Source organism: Anomaloglossus baeobatrachus, chromosome 5, assembly GCF_048569485.1.
Source record: "Anomaloglossus baeobatrachus isolate aAnoBae1 chromosome 5, aAnoBae1.hap1, whole genome shotgun sequence".
Lineage (NCBI taxonomy): Eukaryota > Metazoa > Chordata > Amphibia > Anura > Aromobatidae > Anomaloglossus > Anomaloglossus baeobatrachus.
Genome location: NC_134357.1, coordinates 521,177,522 through 521,196,774, shown reverse-complemented (window position 1 = coordinate 521,196,774; position 19,253 = coordinate 521,177,522). Strand labels below are relative to the sequence as shown.

Here is a 19,253-nt window from a genome sequence, read left to right as displayed (position 1 = left end):
GATCCTCACTGGCCTAGGAATGATGATCATATCTCATTTAAAGTCACTGAGATTGCTCGTATTCACCAATTCTAGTATGAATTCACACTGAAGCAAATTAATAGAAAAATTGTTCACATTTTATGCTCACTCCAAGGTCACTAGTCTAATTTCCACACAGTGAAGCTCATATTGTGAAAGGGCCGGCATCTCTAATAAATTGGCCATTCAGTGTATAGTATTGGTGGATAAACAAGACTGAACACAAGACCTTCACAGCCGTCTACACATCATAGGGAGATTTCATGACACCTTCTCTCCATCTACGTGATGATCCTGAGGAACACTGGGATTTTCTTGCTTACAGTCCTGTGGAAGAAGATGACGGGGACATCTTTCTGGTGTTGTCTTCTCACTGGATAGAACTAGAGAAAACACATACAGGGTCTGAATTCATTCTTTACATACAGATAATTATAGGCTGTGTTTATTTAGTGCTAATACCTGGTGATGTGAGGCACTGGGGAACATCCATCATGACGTCCTTATACAAATCTTTGTGTCCTTCTAAATACTCCCACTCCTCCATGGAGAAATAGACGGTGACATCCTGACATCTTATAGGAACCTGACACATACAATGATACCGTCATCCCCCCGATCCCTTCATAGCATTACTGTATAATGTCCCAGCATTCCCAGCAGTGTCACCTCTCCAGTCAGCAGCTCAATCATCTTGTAGGTGAGTTCTAGGATCTTCTGGTCATTGATGACCTCATGTATTAGATGGTGAAGTGGAAACCCCGTAATTGGGCTCAGGGATCTTCCCCATCTCTCAGACACAGGGTCCTGACAGCGCTCACTAGAGGTCTTCTTCACTACTGTGTAATCCTGGTTATGGAGAGACACATTAATAAATCTTACTACAGACATTTCCAGAGTCCTCACCTCTCCAGTTCTGTCCATCTGTTATTCCCATAGATAAGAATGATGTAATGTAACATCAGAATCTCTCACCTCTCCAGTAAGCCGGAAGAGGAGCTCTAGGGTGAGGTGTAATATCCTCTCTGCCAACTTTTCCCTCTCTCTACCCATCTTTAATAAGTCAACCAGGAAAGTTTTTTTATATAGAAGATTTTCACTGAGAGGATCCGATATTGTAGGGACCTGAATGGGGGGAAGATGAAGATATAACATCATAAAGATCCCATGTAATAACAATTTTCAGTGATAATAATAAGGGCAAGTACATGAGGAGATGCAATGCATAGATTTATTTATCTTCTCATACAAACTAGAAAAACTTTAACCCTTAATGGGGAGCAGCAATCACAAATACTAGAAAAAAAATTGCCGTTTTCTGTATCATGAGTTATGAAATATGTGATATAGCTTTTTTTTTAAAAAAATGTTATTTTCTTTTTGGCACTAAAATAAACATTTACTTTTTAGGGATGAAATAAGCAAAGCATCATTTCAAATCGCGGCTGTTTAGCCACTTGAGACTGTGAAAACCTACACAAGCATCTACGAGGATTGAATGAAAAACAGGCTCCTTTTGTCAGGCCTTATTCATTTCCCTACACAATCGCGGGGTGCTGCAGCTTTGCAACCGTGGCTAAAGACCTAGCACTGGCCTCTGGGTCTGCCATGTAAGTCAGCCTATTTGGCCCTACAGTGTATTAACTGAGCAATCAAAAGATTACACATTGCATTAAAGGATAAACAAAGTATGAAAATCCACAAATTTTGGAGGTCATGACCAGAAGTCAAGCTCGCCAGGCGCATGGAAATGAGGTCTGAGTCTAACAATCTAAATCACTGCTAATCCAGCAGAATCCAAGGCCATCCACCCGCCAAGATTGCCTTCCCCTGTTTTACCTGTTCTTAAAGAAACGCAGTGTCACTGCCATTGCAGCCTACCTGAGGACCTGAAGCTGTGGCATTTCCTGCAACTGCACACCTTGCCTAGTCTCAGCAGCGAGTCTCTCCTCTAGCAGTGAGGCAACCGAGTTGTGCTGCTGATAGCATGTGGTGAGTGACGGGGAATTGGAGGTGAGTAGGGCCTGTGCCTCGTAGTGGGTGAAATTTCCGGTGGCCTGGTTTTCTGGCTGTACACAAGATGGCGCTGATGTGCACCGAAGTCCTTCTTGAGAAGTGTGTCAGATTTGGTGGGGAATCCCCAGTAGAAGAAGCTCCCTTCTAACTGCTTTAACAACTCTATAAGGCCCTGCTTTGCTCCACTTCAGCTGTATCCAGCCCATAGTGATTTGGTGGGGAGGTTTTTATCTTATAAGGGACTCCTGAAGATGTTTTATTAAAGCCTCCTAGGCTCTGAGAAGTGGGAACCACATGATCCATTTTAGTACCCAGGTTTACCCCTGATATACATTGAGTGCAACCAAGCACAGTTCAGCATCGCATGAGTTAATCAGTAGTTGATACCTTTTAATAGCTAACTGAAAATATGGTAATAAATTGCAAGCTCAGGTCTCTTCATCAGGCATGGTATAATACAAAATCTGAAGAGCCACATAGTTAAGTGTTATACCATGCCTGATGAAGAGAGATGAGTAGTCTTGAAAGCTTGCTATTTTTTACCATCTTTTCAGTTAGCCATTAAAAGGTATCAACCACTGAGAACTCAGGTCTTTTTTTTTTTTTTTTAAACATCTTTTTATTGAATTTTAACCGAATTTCTTTTACAATCTGCTCTTATACAAAGAGCATTTCATTGATGACATTATAATCAAAACAGTCCCGCCCACCCCTCCCCCCGCTCTGCGTGCGACCAGAAGCAACTTAAAATGGTAACTTATGTAATTGGTATGTGTCCATTGAGCAGTTTAAGAAGGTACCAAGAGGTCTGTCCAAACTGAGATTTAAGTCTATCCTTAAGCACTGTAGCCAAGTTAGGTATAAATAAAGACCATGTTTCAAAGAAACGCTTAGTCAGCTTCTCCTTATTCGACAGTGCATCCAGCCAGTCCATTTTGAATATGAACATTAGTTTTGTTTGGATAAACGCTAGAGAGGGTGCTTCAGGATTTACCCAGAGATGTAGGATACTTTTCCTAGTGGCCGAGGCCCAAATAGTTAACATTGCCCTGGTACCTCTCGGAAGACTTTGTTGAGCCTCCTCCAACATGTTAAAAATCGCCCACTGTGGTGTCAGAGCAAACTGAATATTGTATGTGTTTTGTAAGACTGAGTGAACGCTTCTCCATACTCCCTGTATCTGAACACAGTCCCATAAGTGGTGAAACAGGTCAGTGTCTCTTATGCCACATTTAGAACAAGAGTATAAGGCATTTGTGTCCATTTTTGATTGAATTTTTGGAGTAATATATGCTCTATGTAGAATCATCAAGGCCATATCTGTGTAGCTACTGGACGACAGAAATTTACGTTGCAACAGCGTGGCTTGTAAAAAATCCTTTACCTCGAACTCTGGCATGTCTACCTTCCATTTTGCTGGACCTGTTGTTTTCCCCTCCCATGTCCAAACTGTACGCAACATTGAATAAACCTGACTAGTCGAGGACGCCTGGCTTCTTGCCCTCCTAAGAAAGTTATCCACACTTCCTCCAAGATCTCCCTTTGGCTTGTCAACAAGATATTTTTGTGCCAAGCTACGCGCCTGAAGAAAAAGAAAAGGCTGACCCACAAAAGCTGGAAATCGGTGTGCCGCCTTCTCGTAAGAAAGCAACGACCAATCAGGCTCCATTAGATCTGCAGCATAAGCACAACCCTGTATGACAATGTTTCATAAATCCTCGGAGGGCGACCCTGGAGGAATCTCGGATTTCCAATAAAGGGTTGAAATGGGGAACTTGAAGTGTTAATTTTACCAAGTTTCCTCACCTTCCTCCACGTTAGTATAGTATGCCATAGTGTTGGATGATCCCTAACCTCACTCGGTATTTCCTCGTTCCCTAAATGCAGCAATGCTGTTAACGAGACTTGTGAACATAGCTGTTGTTCCAATTGTACATTGGCAAAGTGAGATACTCCTCGCACCCAGTCCACCACATATCTAAAATTTGCTGCTAGATTATATCTGCCCAGATCTGGAAGATTTATGCCCCCTGCCCCTTTTGGTAATTGAAGCTTGATTAAGCTGATCCTAGTTCGCCCCTTGTGCCCCCAAATGAATTTTCCAAAGGATGAATTTAGTAGCTTAATATCTGATTTGCGTAGAAGCAACGGGAGAGTCTGAAATAAGAACATTATTTTGGGGAATGCTACCATTTTAATTAAGTGACATCGGCCCGAAAAGGATATTTTCAGATGTTTCCAAGATTGGAGTAGATGTATTAATGAATTTATAAGAGGCTTGTAATTAATTTGATATAGTAACAAGGGGTTTGCTGGGAGCTGAATCCCCAAATATTTAATGGACCTGGTACACCACTGGAAGGGAAATAAGTTGTTATCAATTTTACCCGATTTGTACATTTCCAATGCCTCAGTTTTTTTGTAATTTACCCTGAAGCCTGAGGCCTTTCCAAAATTATTCAATGTGTTCATTATCTCTGGAATCGCTTGAGAGGGATTGGCAATAAACAATAAAATATCATCGGCAAAAGCCAAAAGTTTAATTGTTGTCCCACCGACTCTCATGCCCTGAAATATTGCTAAATTATGTAGGGTCCTCAACATTGGGTCCAGAGCCAAATTAAACAATAAAGGTGACAAGGGACACCCCTGCCTCGTTCCCCTCTGTACCTCAAATGGCTCAGAGAATGTATTATTTATAGATAGTCTGGATTTGGGTTCTGTGTATATCATCTTGACTGCTTCGCAAAACCAGGATCCCGCCTGGCGACATGCCAAAAGATTATGTAAATAGGCCCAAGAGACCCTGTCAAAGGCCTTGTCCGCATCAAGGCTAACTACTATATGTTTGGTACATCTATGCTTCCTGCTATAAGAGATAGCCCCAATAGCCGTCCTGATGTTATAGGTGATGGATTTCCCGTGCACGAATCCCGTTTGGAAGGGCAGAATAAGATCTGGAATCACTTGTTGTAATCTACCAGCTAGTATTTTAGTAAAGATTTTAAAATCAGAGTTGAGTAATGAGATGGGTCTGTATCCCTCCACCTGTAGTGGGTCTTTTCCTGGCTTAGGTAATACTATAATGTTTGCCTAATTGAACCTATGGGGAGATAAGGTATGCACACCAGTGACTATGGAAGGGGAATACATGGAATAGCAGAAACTGCTGTGTGAATACTGACATGAAAAATTCAATAGCTATATGTAAGAATGAAATGTGAAAAATGGAACCTGCATTACTGCCATGAATATATGAATAAAGAGAAATTTAGCTACTGAATTGATCAATGCAATAGAGCCCCAACACTACGCCAAAGTATTTCTCTACGTTGGGGTCCCTAGCTTGTGTGTGTCCTCTAATGCAGTTAAAAAACTTACCATGTATGGGAAGCTGAGACCCAGGCTATTTATGCGTATGATATGGATTGGCAATAGGTGTGGTTGGGGAGGGTTCACAAACGAAAAACTACTAACAAAAAAGAGACAGACGGGCAAACAGACAGACCTGGAAAGAGACAGATGGCGAAAGAGACAGACAGGGAAAGAGACAGCCCTGGAAAGAGACAGACGGGCAAAGAGACAGACGGGCAAAGAGACAGACCTGGAAAGACACAGACCTAATTGAACCTGTCGGGAATTATTCTATCTGTGACTATCTTATTATACACTGCACATAGATGAGGACCGATAGAGGCTCCCAAGATCTTATAATATTCGTTACTAAATCCGTCGGGCCCTGGGCTTTTGGCTAGTTTAAGAGTGCCAATAGTTTTTACTATTTCTGAAATATTTATAGGGGCGTTTAGTACTACTCTTTGTTCCTCTGTCAAGATGGGCGCTACGGTACCATGGATAAAATCAGCTTCCCCGTCAACCTCCCTCGGTTCCGCCTCATACAGCGAGCCAAAGAATGCCCTGAACTCCTCCACTATTTCCTCATCTTTTGTTACCATGGTACCATCTTTCTTTTTAATTTTGTGGATTCTAGTGGTGGTTCTAAAGGGTTTGGTTAAAGAAGCTAGTAATTTCCCAGGTTTGTTGCCCCATTTAAAGTATTTATGTTTCTGATAGTCCAGGTTACTAAGTGCCATCTCATGGGCCAAGGTGTCCGCCTCCTCCTTGGCCTCTAAGAAATGTTGTTTTGTCGCATCCGTGTTGTTATTTTTAAAATCTTTATATGCCTGCGTGAGAAGTTTTTGTGCTGATATAGTTTGTTCCAGGAGCTTTTTTCTCTTATGGCTGACATATGATATTATCTGACCTCTTACTACTGCCTTGGAGGCAGCCCAATACAAACCAGCGTCCCCACTATGCTCGTGATTATCCTTCTCATAAAAGCTCCAGTAGTTTTGTAAAGAAGCTTTGAAATCCTCAGATTGATATAAATATGAAGGAAACCTCCACCTTCTTTCCCGTAGTATTGTGGTAGATAATAACAAATTAAAAGTAACCGGTGCATGATCCGAAATACAGATGTCTAGGATGTTGGAGGAAAGTAAATGTGGCATCAGTGCTGGGCTTAGTAGCCAATAGTCAATCCGTGTATGTAAGTCATGGACATGTGAATAAAATGTATAATCTTTATCTATTGGGTGCTGCATGCGCCATGTGTCTATTAGTCCCAATTGATTGACGAGATATTGCAAACCACTATGGAGCGCCAATAGAGGAGATGGCTGGGGACTTGACCTGTCTAAAATTCCATCATGAGCCTCATTGAAATCTCCGCCTACAATTAAATTAGTCATATCCCAACCTGTGATACTTTCGATCAATCTGGCTCTGAACTGTGGATCAGGAATATTTGGTGCATATATGTTTGCCAAGTTGTAGATAGTGCCCTCTATCTTCACTTTCACCAATAATAATCTCCCCATAGGGTCCTCTGAAACCTCCAGAACTTCATGACTAATATGCTTATTGATCAATATAGCTACCCCTCTTTGTTTTCTCGTAAATGACGCTACTGCGCATACGGCATATTTTCTGCTGTGAAGAAATGGGTGATTGCCCTTCATCCAGTGTGTTTCCTGTAAGAAGACAATATAGCAATTTAAACGATGTAGATAATTTAAAACTTTTTTCCTCTTAATAGGAGAGTTTAACCCGTTAACATTCCAGGAGCACCAATACAGCGATTTAATCATGGACACATTTGTGCTCTCTGTGTTAGTCATTTATCCTATTCCAGAAGGAGGAATTAATTGTAAAATTATAAACAACCTATTTGGGTTCCCTCGTCCATCCCAGCGAGTAAACGCGACAACCCATATGAGAGCTAAACTAAAGGTACGCACGCAGAGCCCCCTAACCCCTTCCCATCTAAACAAAAACCTTAATCTAATGGCAATGTCACCTGCCTCTCTGGCAGTCCTGACACTGAAAAAAAAAAGGAAAAACAGAATGAACATCAGAACTGTAGCACAGTGACGTCTCCGATTTGTGTCTATGTTGACTGCTGGCGAAGCTCCATTTTCCTGAAGAAGGTAATTTAAAGCCAACTTAGGATCTTCAAAAGTCCAATTCTTTTTCCCTGTAGTGAAGCGTAGAACAGCAGGATACAGTAGACTGAAGCGAATATTTTTTTCCACCAATAGTTTGCATACTGGATTGAAGGCTTTGCGTCTTGTTGTCAAGGCTGCTGAGTAATCTTGGAACAAAAGCAGTTTAGAGTTATTGTAGGTAAGTGAGCGATTTTTTCTAAATGCTGTCAGCAATCTGATCTTGTCTTGGAAGTCCAGGACCTTAAAAATTACTTGTCTGGGTCTGACCTCTCCATCATTTCGAGGTGAGCCCACTCTGTGGGCCCTTTCAATAGCAATTGGCCCCGACTTTAGATCCAATTTCAAAGCTCCTGGTAGCCATTCTGAAGTGAGTTTCAGTAGATCAGCTTGCCGAACAGATTCAGGGACGCCCACCAACCTTAAATTATTGCGTCTGGACCTGTTTTCAAGATCATCTACCTTGTCCAGCAATGTCCTTATTCCTGCTCTCCAGCATCTCTGAAATTTGCCGTGACGTGGCGAAGCAGCTCAAGAAATTGCAATTTTTTGCCAAAAATCTCAAAATTTTTAAAATAAGTACAGTTTGGAATGTTTAGTGCCGCAGTGCACATTTGGTGCTGGCTTTTTGTTTTTTCTTCATTGAATTGGTCGGTGGTTGACCTCCACCTTGCTATGCACCCCAATTTGGGATGTATTCCATCTGTCTGGATTTTGGCGGTTGGTGACTGTTCACATTAAGTCATCAGGCTTTGTCCACAGGCTATTTACTTCATGCAGCATTTGCTTGGACCTGTCCCGCCCACAGCCATGACTCAGTCATGGGTACGGGATTGAAATAGACCAGGTGAGTGCTGCTAAGAGCAGTTCTACTATTCATATGTGAGGCCGTATGGCACATTTTATAAAAATATTTTAGTGTAGGACTGCTTCAAATGAGATTTGCCGTGACGTGGCGAAGCAGCTCAAGAAATTGCAATTTTTTGCCAAAAATCTCAAAATTTTTAAAATAAGTACAGTTTGGAATGTTTAGTGCCGCAGTGCACATTTGGTGCTGGCTTTTTGTTTTTTCTTCATTGAATTGGTCGGTGGTTGACCTCCACCTTGCTATGCACCCCAATTTGGGATGTATTCCATCTGTCTGGATTTTGGCGGTTGGTGACTGTTCACATTAAGTCATCAGGCTTTGTCCACAGGCTATTTACTTCATGCAGCATTTGCTTGGACCTGTCCCGCCCACAGCTATGACTCAGTCATGGGTACGGGATTGAAATAGACCAGGTGAGTGCTGCTAAGAGCAGTTCTACTATTCATATGTGAGGCCGTATGGCACATTTTATAAAAATATTTTAGTGTAGGACTGCTTCAAATGAGATTTGCCGTGACGTGGCGAAGCAGCTCAAGAAATTGCAATTTTTTGCCAAAAATCTCAAAATTTTTAAAATAAGTACAGTTTGGAATGTTTAGTGCCGCAGTGCACATTTGGTGCTGGCTTTTTGTTTTTTCTTCATTGAATTGGTCGGTGGTTGACCTCCACCTTGCTATGCACCCCAATTTGGGATGTATTCCATCTGTCTGGATTTTGGCGGTTGGTGACTGTTCACATTAAGTCATCAGGCTTTGTCCACAGGCTATTTACTTCATGCAGCATTTGCTTGGACCTGTCCCGCCCACAGCCATGACTCAGTCATGGGTACGGGATTGAAATAGACCAGGTGAGTGCTGCTAAGAGCAGTTCTACTATTCATATGTGAGGCCGTATGGCACATTTTATAAAAATATTTTAGTGTAGGACTGCTTCAAATGAGATTTGCCGTGACGTGGCGAAGCAGCTCAAGAAATTGCAATTTTTTGCCAAAAATCTCAAAATTTTTAAAATAAGTACAGTTTGGAATGTTTAGTGCCGCAGTGCACATTTGGTGCTGGCTTTTTGTTTTTTCTTCTCTGGCAGTCCTGACACTGAAAAAAAAAAGGAAAAACAGAATGAACATCAGAACTGTAGCACAGTGACGTCTCCGATTTGTGTCTATGTTGACTGCTGGCGAAGCTCCATTTTCCTGAAGAAGGTAATTTAAAGCCAACTTAGGATCTTCAAAAGTCCAATTCTTTTTCCCTGTAGTGAAGCGTAGAACAGCAGGATACAGTAGACTGAAGCGAATATTTTTTTCCACCAATAGTTTGCATACTGGATTGAAGGCTTTGCGTCTTGTTGTCAAGGCTGCTGAGTAATCTTGGAACAAAAGCAGTTTAGAGTTATTGTAGGTAAGTGAGCGATTTTTTCTAAATGCTGTCAGCAATCTGATCTTGTCTTGGAAGTCCAGGACCTTAAAAATTACTTGTCTGGGTCTGACCTCTCCATCATTTCGAGGTGAGCCCACTCTGTGGGCCCTTTCAATAGCAATTGGCCCCGACTTTAGATCCAATTTCAAAGCTCCTGGTAGCCATTCTGAAGTGAGTTTCAGTAGATCAGCTTGCCGAACAGATTCAGGGACGCCCACCAACCTTAAATTATTGCGTCTGGACCTGTTTTCAAGATCATCTACCTTGTCCAGCAATGTCCTTATTCCTGCTCTCCAGCATCTCTGAAATTTCCTTTACAGAGTCCTCCATGTCAGAGACCCTCTGCTCCACATCTGTTAGCCTTGAACCCTGGGCATTAACTTGGGTGACTATAATGTCTAATGAAGACTGGAAGGCTGCCAGCCGCCCATCAATCACCGGCATCAAGAGATCCGTGATGGCCTTAGCAGTGTCCTGGGGTGCGTCTGTAGTTGCCTCAGGGGAAGCCCCTGGTGATGGGGGTGCATTTTGGTTTCGTCTTTGCAGTCTAATTCCTTTACTTGGTTGTGTGGCATTGCTCATACCCACAAATGTATCCATAGTAAGAACTGTAAATATGGAGCTTCTTTAGAGACTGTGGTGACGTCACAATAACATAAGCTTAATTACATCTGTGTGGTAAACTTGGCTGTTTCACAATTATTTCCACGCTGTGTATGAGAGTGTATAGATGTTACTTGAAAAAGACCAGTCAGAAGGGCAGGAGGCAGGCCAGATGACTGATCCCACTTCTTTTTGTTTTTCACCCTCTTCTATACTGTCAGTGCTGGTGAAGTAGGGGTTAATCAAGTTGAGCTGTGATGCACTTCAGGCTTATCTGCCTCTGTTTACTGTTGCAGATTACAGGCCTTGTGCAGCAGCCATATAAGATGAGACCTGCAGGGATGTATCTGCCCCCTCCACAGCCCCCTGTTTATCTCCTGACCTGCTCTCACAGCCGAATGTCTCCAGGGGCTCTCAGCTCCCCCCTCACTCAAGTATCTCAGACGGTGGGCCTGTCCACGGAGCTCTGTGTGACAGGTAAACACAGCGTGCAGTCCTGTTTGCTGAGCTTGCTGCTGCTCAGTGTTTCACTATTTCTTCTGTGGCAGGGAGGGGAGTGTGTGAGAGTTCACTGAAAACTATGGCTGCCGCTGGAAGCACTTCAGTCCCCCTCCCTGTCTCCTTCTGGATGTTAGTGCCCGATATTTAACCCCTCTCTTACCAGATCCCGGGTGCTTTCCGTTTGCAGTGGCACAGCTGCAGGGGGAGCAGGGAGGATGGGCAGCGTTCCTCTGTGCAGCACAGCCCACAGCCTGCAGCCTGGTGCTTTGTGTCAGAGCACTCCTTTCTTTGTGGTGCAGCATACACCTTTCACCTCCGGAGTATCAGGAGAGCCGGGCCTGATGTGCGCCCCTTGTCCTGGCCTTATCCCTACAGCCTTGAGATGTTAGGATGGGCCTGGATAACGTTTTTGGCCTAGGCTGCTGCAGGAGCTCATGATAAAAGCAGCTACCTCGTAGCTCCGCCTCCCGGAAGTCCGAACTCAGGTCTTTTAAACAATTTATTTCTACTTAGGCTGCTTTCACACTATGTTTGTTTAACATGCGTCCTAAACGTTTTTTTTGCTGCAAAAGCAGATCCTGTTTTTGCAAAGAGAAACGCATGCAAACGCAAGTGTTATTTTAGAGGATCCTGTCACTTGACATTTATGGGCGGGCATTGGAGTCATGTGATCGGACGTGAGGGGAACTGAGCATGACAGACTGGAAATTCAGACGCAGCGGGGCAAAAGAGAGAGGAGAGAGGAAAAGAGAGGAAAGAGAGAAGAGGAGAGAGAAGAGAGGAGAGAGCAGTAGAGAGGCGAGAGCAGTAGAGAGGAGAGAGCAGAAGAGAGGATAGAGCAGAGGAGAGAGGAGAACAGGAGAAAGAAGCGAGGAGAGAGGAGAAGAGGAGAGAACAGAGAGGAGGAGAGGAGAGAGAGGAGAGGAGAAGAGAGGAGAGAGAATAGGTGAGAACATAGAGAAGAGGAGAGAGCAGAAGAGAGGAGAGAGCAGAGGTGAGGAGAGAGCAGAGGAGAGAGGAGAACAGGAGAAAGAAGAGAGAAGAGGAGAGAGCAGAGAGGAGAGAGAGGACAGAGAGAAAGAGAGGAGAGGGGAGAGAGAGAGAGAGGAGAGGAGAGAGAAGAGAGGAGAGAAGAGAGGAGAGAGAGAGAGAGGAGAGAGGCAAAGAGAGTAGAGGGGAGAGAGGGAGGAGAGGAGAGAGAAGAGGAGAGAGAAGAGAGGAGAGAGGAGAGGGGAGAGAGAGAGAGAGAGGAGAGGAGAGAGAGAGAGGAGAGAGAGAGGAGAGGAGAGAGAGGGGAGAGGCAAAGAGAGTAGAGGGGAGAGAGGGAGGAGAGGAGAGAGAAGAGGAGAGAGAAGAGAGGAGAGAGAAAAAGAGGAGAGAGAGGAGAGAGAAGAGAGGAGACAGCAGAGGAGAGAGCAGAGGAGAGAGCAGAGGAGAGGGGAGAAGAGAGGAGAAGAGACGAGAGAGGAGAAGAGAGGAGAAGAGAGAAGACAGGAGAGAGAAGAGATGAGAGAGGCAAAGAGAGGAGAGAGAGGAGAGAGATCGAGAGAGAGAGAGACTGTGAAAACGCCAGGCTTGTTTCTGGCCAAGCAGGATCCTGTCTATCAGCATACCACCGTTCACATGCGTTTGCGCGCTGTTTAGTCAGGATCCAGCGACTTGCAGTATTTGGACGTAGCTCAAAAACGCTACAAGTAGCGTTTTTGAAACATGTTAAAAAACTGCAAGTCGCTGGATCCTGACTAAACCGCACGCAAACGCATGTGAACGTGTGTTGACGCGAGTCCATTGCAAATGCATTGAAATGAAAACGCATTTGCACTGGATCTGTTTTTGCGTTAAAAAAACGTTACGGACACGTTAAAAAAACGTAGTGTGAAAGCAGCCTTAGGCCTTGTGCGCACTAGGCGTTTTTGCCGCGTTTTTAGCGGCGTTTTTTACCGCGTTTTTGTGCTGAAAACGCAGTGACATTGCTTCCCCAGCAATGTCTATGGGTTTTCAGAAGTGCTGTCCTCACACAGCGTTTTTTTTTTAGCTGCGTTTTTGTGGTGACCACAAAAACGCAGCATGTCAATTATTTCTGCGTTTTCCACTGCGTTTTTCACTCATTGAATTCAATGAGATGTTAAAAACGCAATGAAAAACGCATATAGCCGCGTTTCTATGACTAAAAACGCAGCTATAAACGCAATGGGTGGGCAGTATAGTGACGTGTACAGGAAGAGGATTCCTTCTGTTGGTAAACACAGAAGCATGAATCCTCCCGGTACCGTCACCGCTGCCTTCACCTCCCGTCCTGTGCATGTCAGCTCCGTGCGGCGCCATGTCTGGGCGGGAGGTGGAGGCAGCGGCGAAAACCAAAGTGAACAGTAGAAAAAAAAAAATGTCATATATACTCACCTGTCCGCAGGGTCCCGGTGCCATGCCCGCTCCCATCTCCTCCCGGTAGCGCCGCTCTGGCTGTGTGCAGTCTCCCCGGTGCAGGACCTTGCTTGCAGGACCTGGCCGTGGATCACCTGATGCAGTCACCTGACGCATCAGCTGATCGTAGTCTCGCCGGCTTTTTCGGCCGGCTATCAGCTGATCCTGCCGTCAGGGGACTTCATCAGCTGATTACCGGCAGCTGCTGCAGCGATCGGACGGGATCAGACTCCTGTCCAATCGATCGCTCCAGGAGCTGCCGGTAATCACCACAGCACATAAGTGAGTATGTATTTTTTTTTTTTTTTTGGCACCGATGCATCAGCTGATTGTATAATCGGCTTTTATACAATCAGCTGATGTGTGATGGGATTCAGGCACTTGATCCTGACACATCATCTAATCGCTTTGCCTTCCAGCAAACCGATCAGATGATATTGGATCCGGATTGGACGGCGCAGGACCCTGACCCAGGATTACTGCGGAGGGGGGTTTATTTCAATAAAGATGGAGTCACTAATTGTGTTGTGTTTTTATTTCTAATAAAAATATTTTTCTGTGTGTTGTGTTTTTTTTTTATCATTACTAGAAATTCATGGTGGCCATGTCTAATATTGGCGTGACACCATGAATTTCGGGCTTAGGGCTAGCTGATAATATACAGCTAGCCCTAACTCCATTATTACCTAGCTAGCCACCCGTCACCAGGGCAGCTAGAAGAGTTGGATACAGCGCCAGAAGATGGCGCTTCTATGAAAGCGCCATTTTCTGGGGTGGCTGCGGACTGCAATTCGCAGTGGGGGTGCCCAGAAAGCATGGGCACCCTGCACTGTGGATTCCAATCCCCAGCTGCCTAGTTGTACCCGGCTGGACTCAAAAATTAGGCGAAGCCCACGTCATTTTTTTTTTAAATTATTTCATGAAATAATTAAAAAAAAGGGCTTCTCTATATTTTTGGTTCCCAGCCGGGTACAAATAGGCAGCTGGGGGTTGGGGGCAGCCCGTACCTGCCTGCTGTACCCGGCTAGCATACAAAAATATGGCGAAGCCCATGTCATTTTTTTTTTTCTTTTTGGGCAAAAAACTGCATACAGTCCTGGATGGAGGATGCTGAGACTTGTAGTTCTGCAGCTGCTGTCTGCTCTCCTGCATACACTAGTGAATGGAGGATGCTGAGACTTGTAGTTCTGCAGCTGCTGTCTGCTCTCCTGCATACACTAGTGAATGGAGGATGCTGAGACTTGTAGTTCTGCAGCTGCTGTCTGCTCTCCTGCATACACTAGTGAATGGAGGATGCTGAGACTTGTAGTTCTGCAGCTGCTGTCTGCTCTCCTGCATACACTAGTGAATGGAGGATGCTGAGACTTGTAGTTCTGCAGCTGCTGTCTGCTCTCCTGCATAAACTAGTTCTGCAGCTGTCTGCTCTCCTGCATACAATGAACATTTTGAAGAAGGAAATGACATCAGACCTTTTTTTTTTTTTTTTTTTCATCAACAATCTTTAATGGCATTGTGCACTGATTAAAAACGCAGTGAGTAAAAACGCAGCAAAAAACGCACCAAATCGCGGCAAAAACGCACGCGTTTTTGCCGCGTTTTTTAGCCGCGGGTGTGTTTTTTTAGACAAAAACGCACATAAAAACGCAGCGTGGAAAAAACGCCTAGTGCGCACATACCCTTACTGGCAGTACAAAGATATCCTGCTGGACTCTACTGACATCTAGTGGTCACTCACTATAATTGTACTATCAATCATAATACTGTCACCTATAACCTGCAATTCTCTATGCTGCTCAGACATGCACAATATTAACTCATGACCTGATTACCTGGCTTCACTATTTAATTTGAGGCTGAATTTTCTCACTGCCACCAACTTTAAAGGGCTGTTGCACATCCCACGTCAATATGAACTGACTTTCTTTCCTCCCCACCTTTTAAAGCACAAAGCATAAAATGCTACTCCTTTAACATGCTTAAACATAATTCTCCAATAATTTATATTTGTCCTCATGTCGAGGAAGCGCAGGACCACTCCAGCAATTTATAACCCCAAGAACCGACCTCCAGCAGACCTTAGTGACAATATGTCTTCTGTAACTCATTCCCAACTGAATCAACTCCTCTACACCAGGCGGGGTCAATTCAGAAATGATTCCAGCATCTACAAACAAGTAACTTTGTGTCACAATGACTTTGGGATAGCGGGGAAGTGGGGCTCCTAAGCTGACCCTCAAGTTAGGGGGCCCTATACTATCCCTATTGTCAAGGATACTTCAAATGGTGGAGTGGCTTGCATTTCCTTCCTGGCCCTGCTACTGACCTGTCCTGATCTAATTCCCCCTCCCCTATTGAGGGACGGGACAGAAGTGTGTTGAATTCACAGAAAAAGATAGAAAAGGAAAAAAACAAAACTCTGACACATAGCACGCACACACACTGGATGACAATAAGGGATTCAGGAGGAAAATAAGAGCAGAAAGGAAGTACATGCTCCACAACCGCACAAAGCAAAAAGCACCACAAACCACAACTTTCACCAGAGTCTGGGACACGCCACCTCACAGACCAACACAGAATAAACTATAGCTGGAATGGGTAGGAGTCCAACAGTAGAAATAGGAGGGGAGCAGATGTGATTAGTCTCCCCACAACATGTGATTAAAGGAGCAGACTGGCACAGATTAAGGGGTACTTTGCACGCTGCGACATCACAGGCCGATGCTGCGATGCCGAGCGCGATAGTCCCCGCCCCCGTCGCAGCAGCGATTTCCTTGTGATAGCTGCCGTAGCGAACATTATCGCTACGGCAGCTTCACATGAACTCACCTGTCCTGCGACCGTCGCTCTGGCCGGCGACCCGCCTCCTTGTTAAGGGGGCGGGTCGTGCGGCGTCATAGCGACGTCACACGCCAGGCGGCCAATCGGAGCGGAGGGGCGGAGATGAGTGGGATGTAAACATCCCGCCCATCTCCTTCCTTCCGCATATCCTACAGAAGCCGCAGTGACGCCGGTAGGAGATGTTCCTCGCTCCTGCGGCTTCACACACAGCGATGTGTGCTGCCGCAGGAGCGAGGAACAACATCGGCTGTCGCGTCAGCGTAATCATGGATTACGCCGACGCTACACCGATGATACGATTACGACGCTTTTGCGCTCGTTAATCGTATCATCGAGCCTTTACACACTACGATGTCGCATGCGATGCCGGAAGTGCGTCATTTTCAATTTGACCCCACCGACATCGCACCTGCAATGTCGTAGTGTGCAAAGCCCGCCTAAGTCTTGCTAGCCAGCCTATGAATCAGCACACAGCAGATTGACACCCGAGTCTGCCTGTGTTGATCCCAGACACCAGAGAAACCATCAGGTGGAGTGTGAGAATCTGCAATCTGAACAGACTCCAATGCTGCTATGAGAAAAAAATGGTACAATAAACCATTAAAAGTTATCTATGTAATCATGTCAAGGTTGAGGTGTATCAAGTCGACACTGAGGTTTTGTACTAATCCAAATTATGATCCCATAAAGTTAAGAAAGAGTTATTTAAGAAGATACTTTAAAGTGTAATATTAGAATATAAAGTAATATTGTAATTAAGGACAAGCAGACCCGAACTTTAAAATTTGGTGTTCGTACCAAACACAGACTTTACAAAAAAAATCAGTGATCGATTGCTTTACGTACACTGACCACTCGGTTGAGCATCGCTGTGCTCAGCACAGTGCAAGCCGCTTGCAGTGTTTGATTGGCTCGCACTGGGGATAACAACAGCCCGATCGGATGTAAAGTGCATCAAAAAAGAAAAATGTAAACATCAGCATACATGAGATTGATTTCTTCGTCAATGCATCTGTAAACCTTGCAAAGAAAGAAAAAAATAAAAGATAGGATCACAAACAAAGAATAGGAATGTGAGTGTGAACCCTTCCACAACTATGCTCCTGCTATGGTGTCGACTACCATCTCCATATGATATACACTTAAGGCAGCTTTACACGCAACAACATCGCTAACGAGATGTCGTTGGGGTCACGGAATTCGTGACGCACATCCGACCTCGTTAGAAACGCACGAACGACTGTTAACGATCAAAATTACTTACCTTATCGTTGATCGTTGACGCGTCGTTCTATTCCCAATTATCGTTGCTGTTGCAGGATGCAGGTTGTTCGTCGTTCCTGCGGCAGCACACATCGCTATGTGTGACACCGCAGGAACGAGGAACATCACCGTACCTGCAGCTGCCGCCAATGAGGAAGGAAGGAGGTGGGCGGGATGTTCCGCCCGCTCATCTCCGCCCCTCCGCTTCTAATGGGTGGCCGCTTAGTGACTTCGCTGTGACGCCGCACGAACCGCCCCCCTTAGAAAGGAGGTGGCTCGCTGACAACAGCGACATCGCTAGGAAGGTAAGTACGTGTGTCCGTTCTTAGCGATGTTGTGCGCCACGGGCAGCGATTTGCCCGTGACGCACAACCGACGGGGGCGGGTGCTTTCACCAGCGACATCGCTAGCAATGTCGCTGTGTGTAAAGTGGCCTTAAGTATCTAATGACGGTCCTAAGACCCCCAATGTCCCTCCCAGGTCTTCCAGGCATACCATTCTGTATGGCGGAAAGGGCTAATTATTTTCAGGATTTCCTAAGCACTGTAATGAAATCCAATTAACTTTTTCCACAGAGGGAAAACTTTTCCTGCTCATTTCTCTTTGCTCCTGTCCGCTTCTATCAATTCTAGTCCCAATAAATGTTTAATTTGAAATGTTATCGCTCGCATTGATGGACTGTTCAGTTTAAGCCACTCACTAAACATAGCCATATTAGCCACCGCTAAAAATGTGTAAATGTTTTTAAATTGTCTCTCCAGGAAAGGAGACAAACTCTAGCGCCGCCTATTGGAAGTAGCAATCCTAAAAGTCACAAGTGGCCTTTTAACAAGCCTTTACATATGATCTCGGATATATGCCAGATCAGAATCACAATTTGCAGAAACAGCGTTTCGGGGTGATTGCCCCTCGTCAGTGCAAAGTGTGGGTAACTGATCTGGCTTATGTTTTTATGAATCTTTACTTTGTCTAACACACCTTGAGATTCAGTTTTAGGGGGGCGTAACTGGTGAAAGAGCAGAGCCTGTGGCATTTGTGGAAGTTTCGTTCCCCAACATGCTTGACTCTGGTCCCTTACTCGCTTCCAATATGTCACTGCTTCTGTGCATTCCCATACCCCGTGCCAAAGATTCATAAAGGGCACCCCACACTTAGGACAAGCCGTAATCCGACCAGGGCCACTATGGTAAGGCGGGATGTTAAAGCCATACAATGTGCGCATGAGTTTAAAATAAGTCTCTCTCCATCTCTCGGACAGGATGGATTTTCTCACCTGTAATATTGTTTTCGCTATCTCCTTGTCTCCTGTCCACCTCTCCCACGTTCTGAACATTTTGCTCTGTTTTAATTTAAAAAATTTGTGCCTTATGGTACTGCATATTGAGGTGATACTCACCATTTGGGTGTGCGGGCCTATACTGTCATCTAAGGCATGAGAGACAGATTCCTTTTCCAACTGTCTGAGTCTGGACTGACAAAAAGACCGAAGCTGCAGGACCTGCATTAAATGCTTACTATTTATCTTGAATTTGTCCATAATTTCTTGTGGAGACATCCACCATTTTTCCTTCTGGCACATAATGGACACCAATGTCCGCAATTGATCACTGCTCAGGTCCATGACTTTCTTAATTTTACCTCCTTAGGGGAATTCGGGGTGACCGAATATTGGCATATGTTTGGAAACCAGAAATGGAAGCTGATCTTTAGCCACAAATACGTTATGTATGACTTTGAGACACGTAGTTCTAGACCCAGCTTCCCCCATTGCTCCTGAGGTATTTTGTGTCTTAATTCTAGAAG

General features: G+C 44.7%; 1 protein-coding gene across 1 annotated transcript in view; it reads right to left on the bottom strand.

The window, feature by feature from the left end:
• The window catches only part of LOC142312064 (uncharacterized), a 208,364-nt gene that overhangs the window by 142,603 nt on the left and 46,508 nt on the right, over window positions 1-19,253 (bottom strand). Inside the window, 4 exon segments of the mRNA XM_075350944.1 lie at window positions 307-404; window positions 484-607; window positions 691-870; window positions 997-1,146. Of these exon segments, the coding sequence (XP_075207059.1) occupies window positions 307-404; window positions 484-607; window positions 691-870; window positions 997-1,146 (552 nt within the window).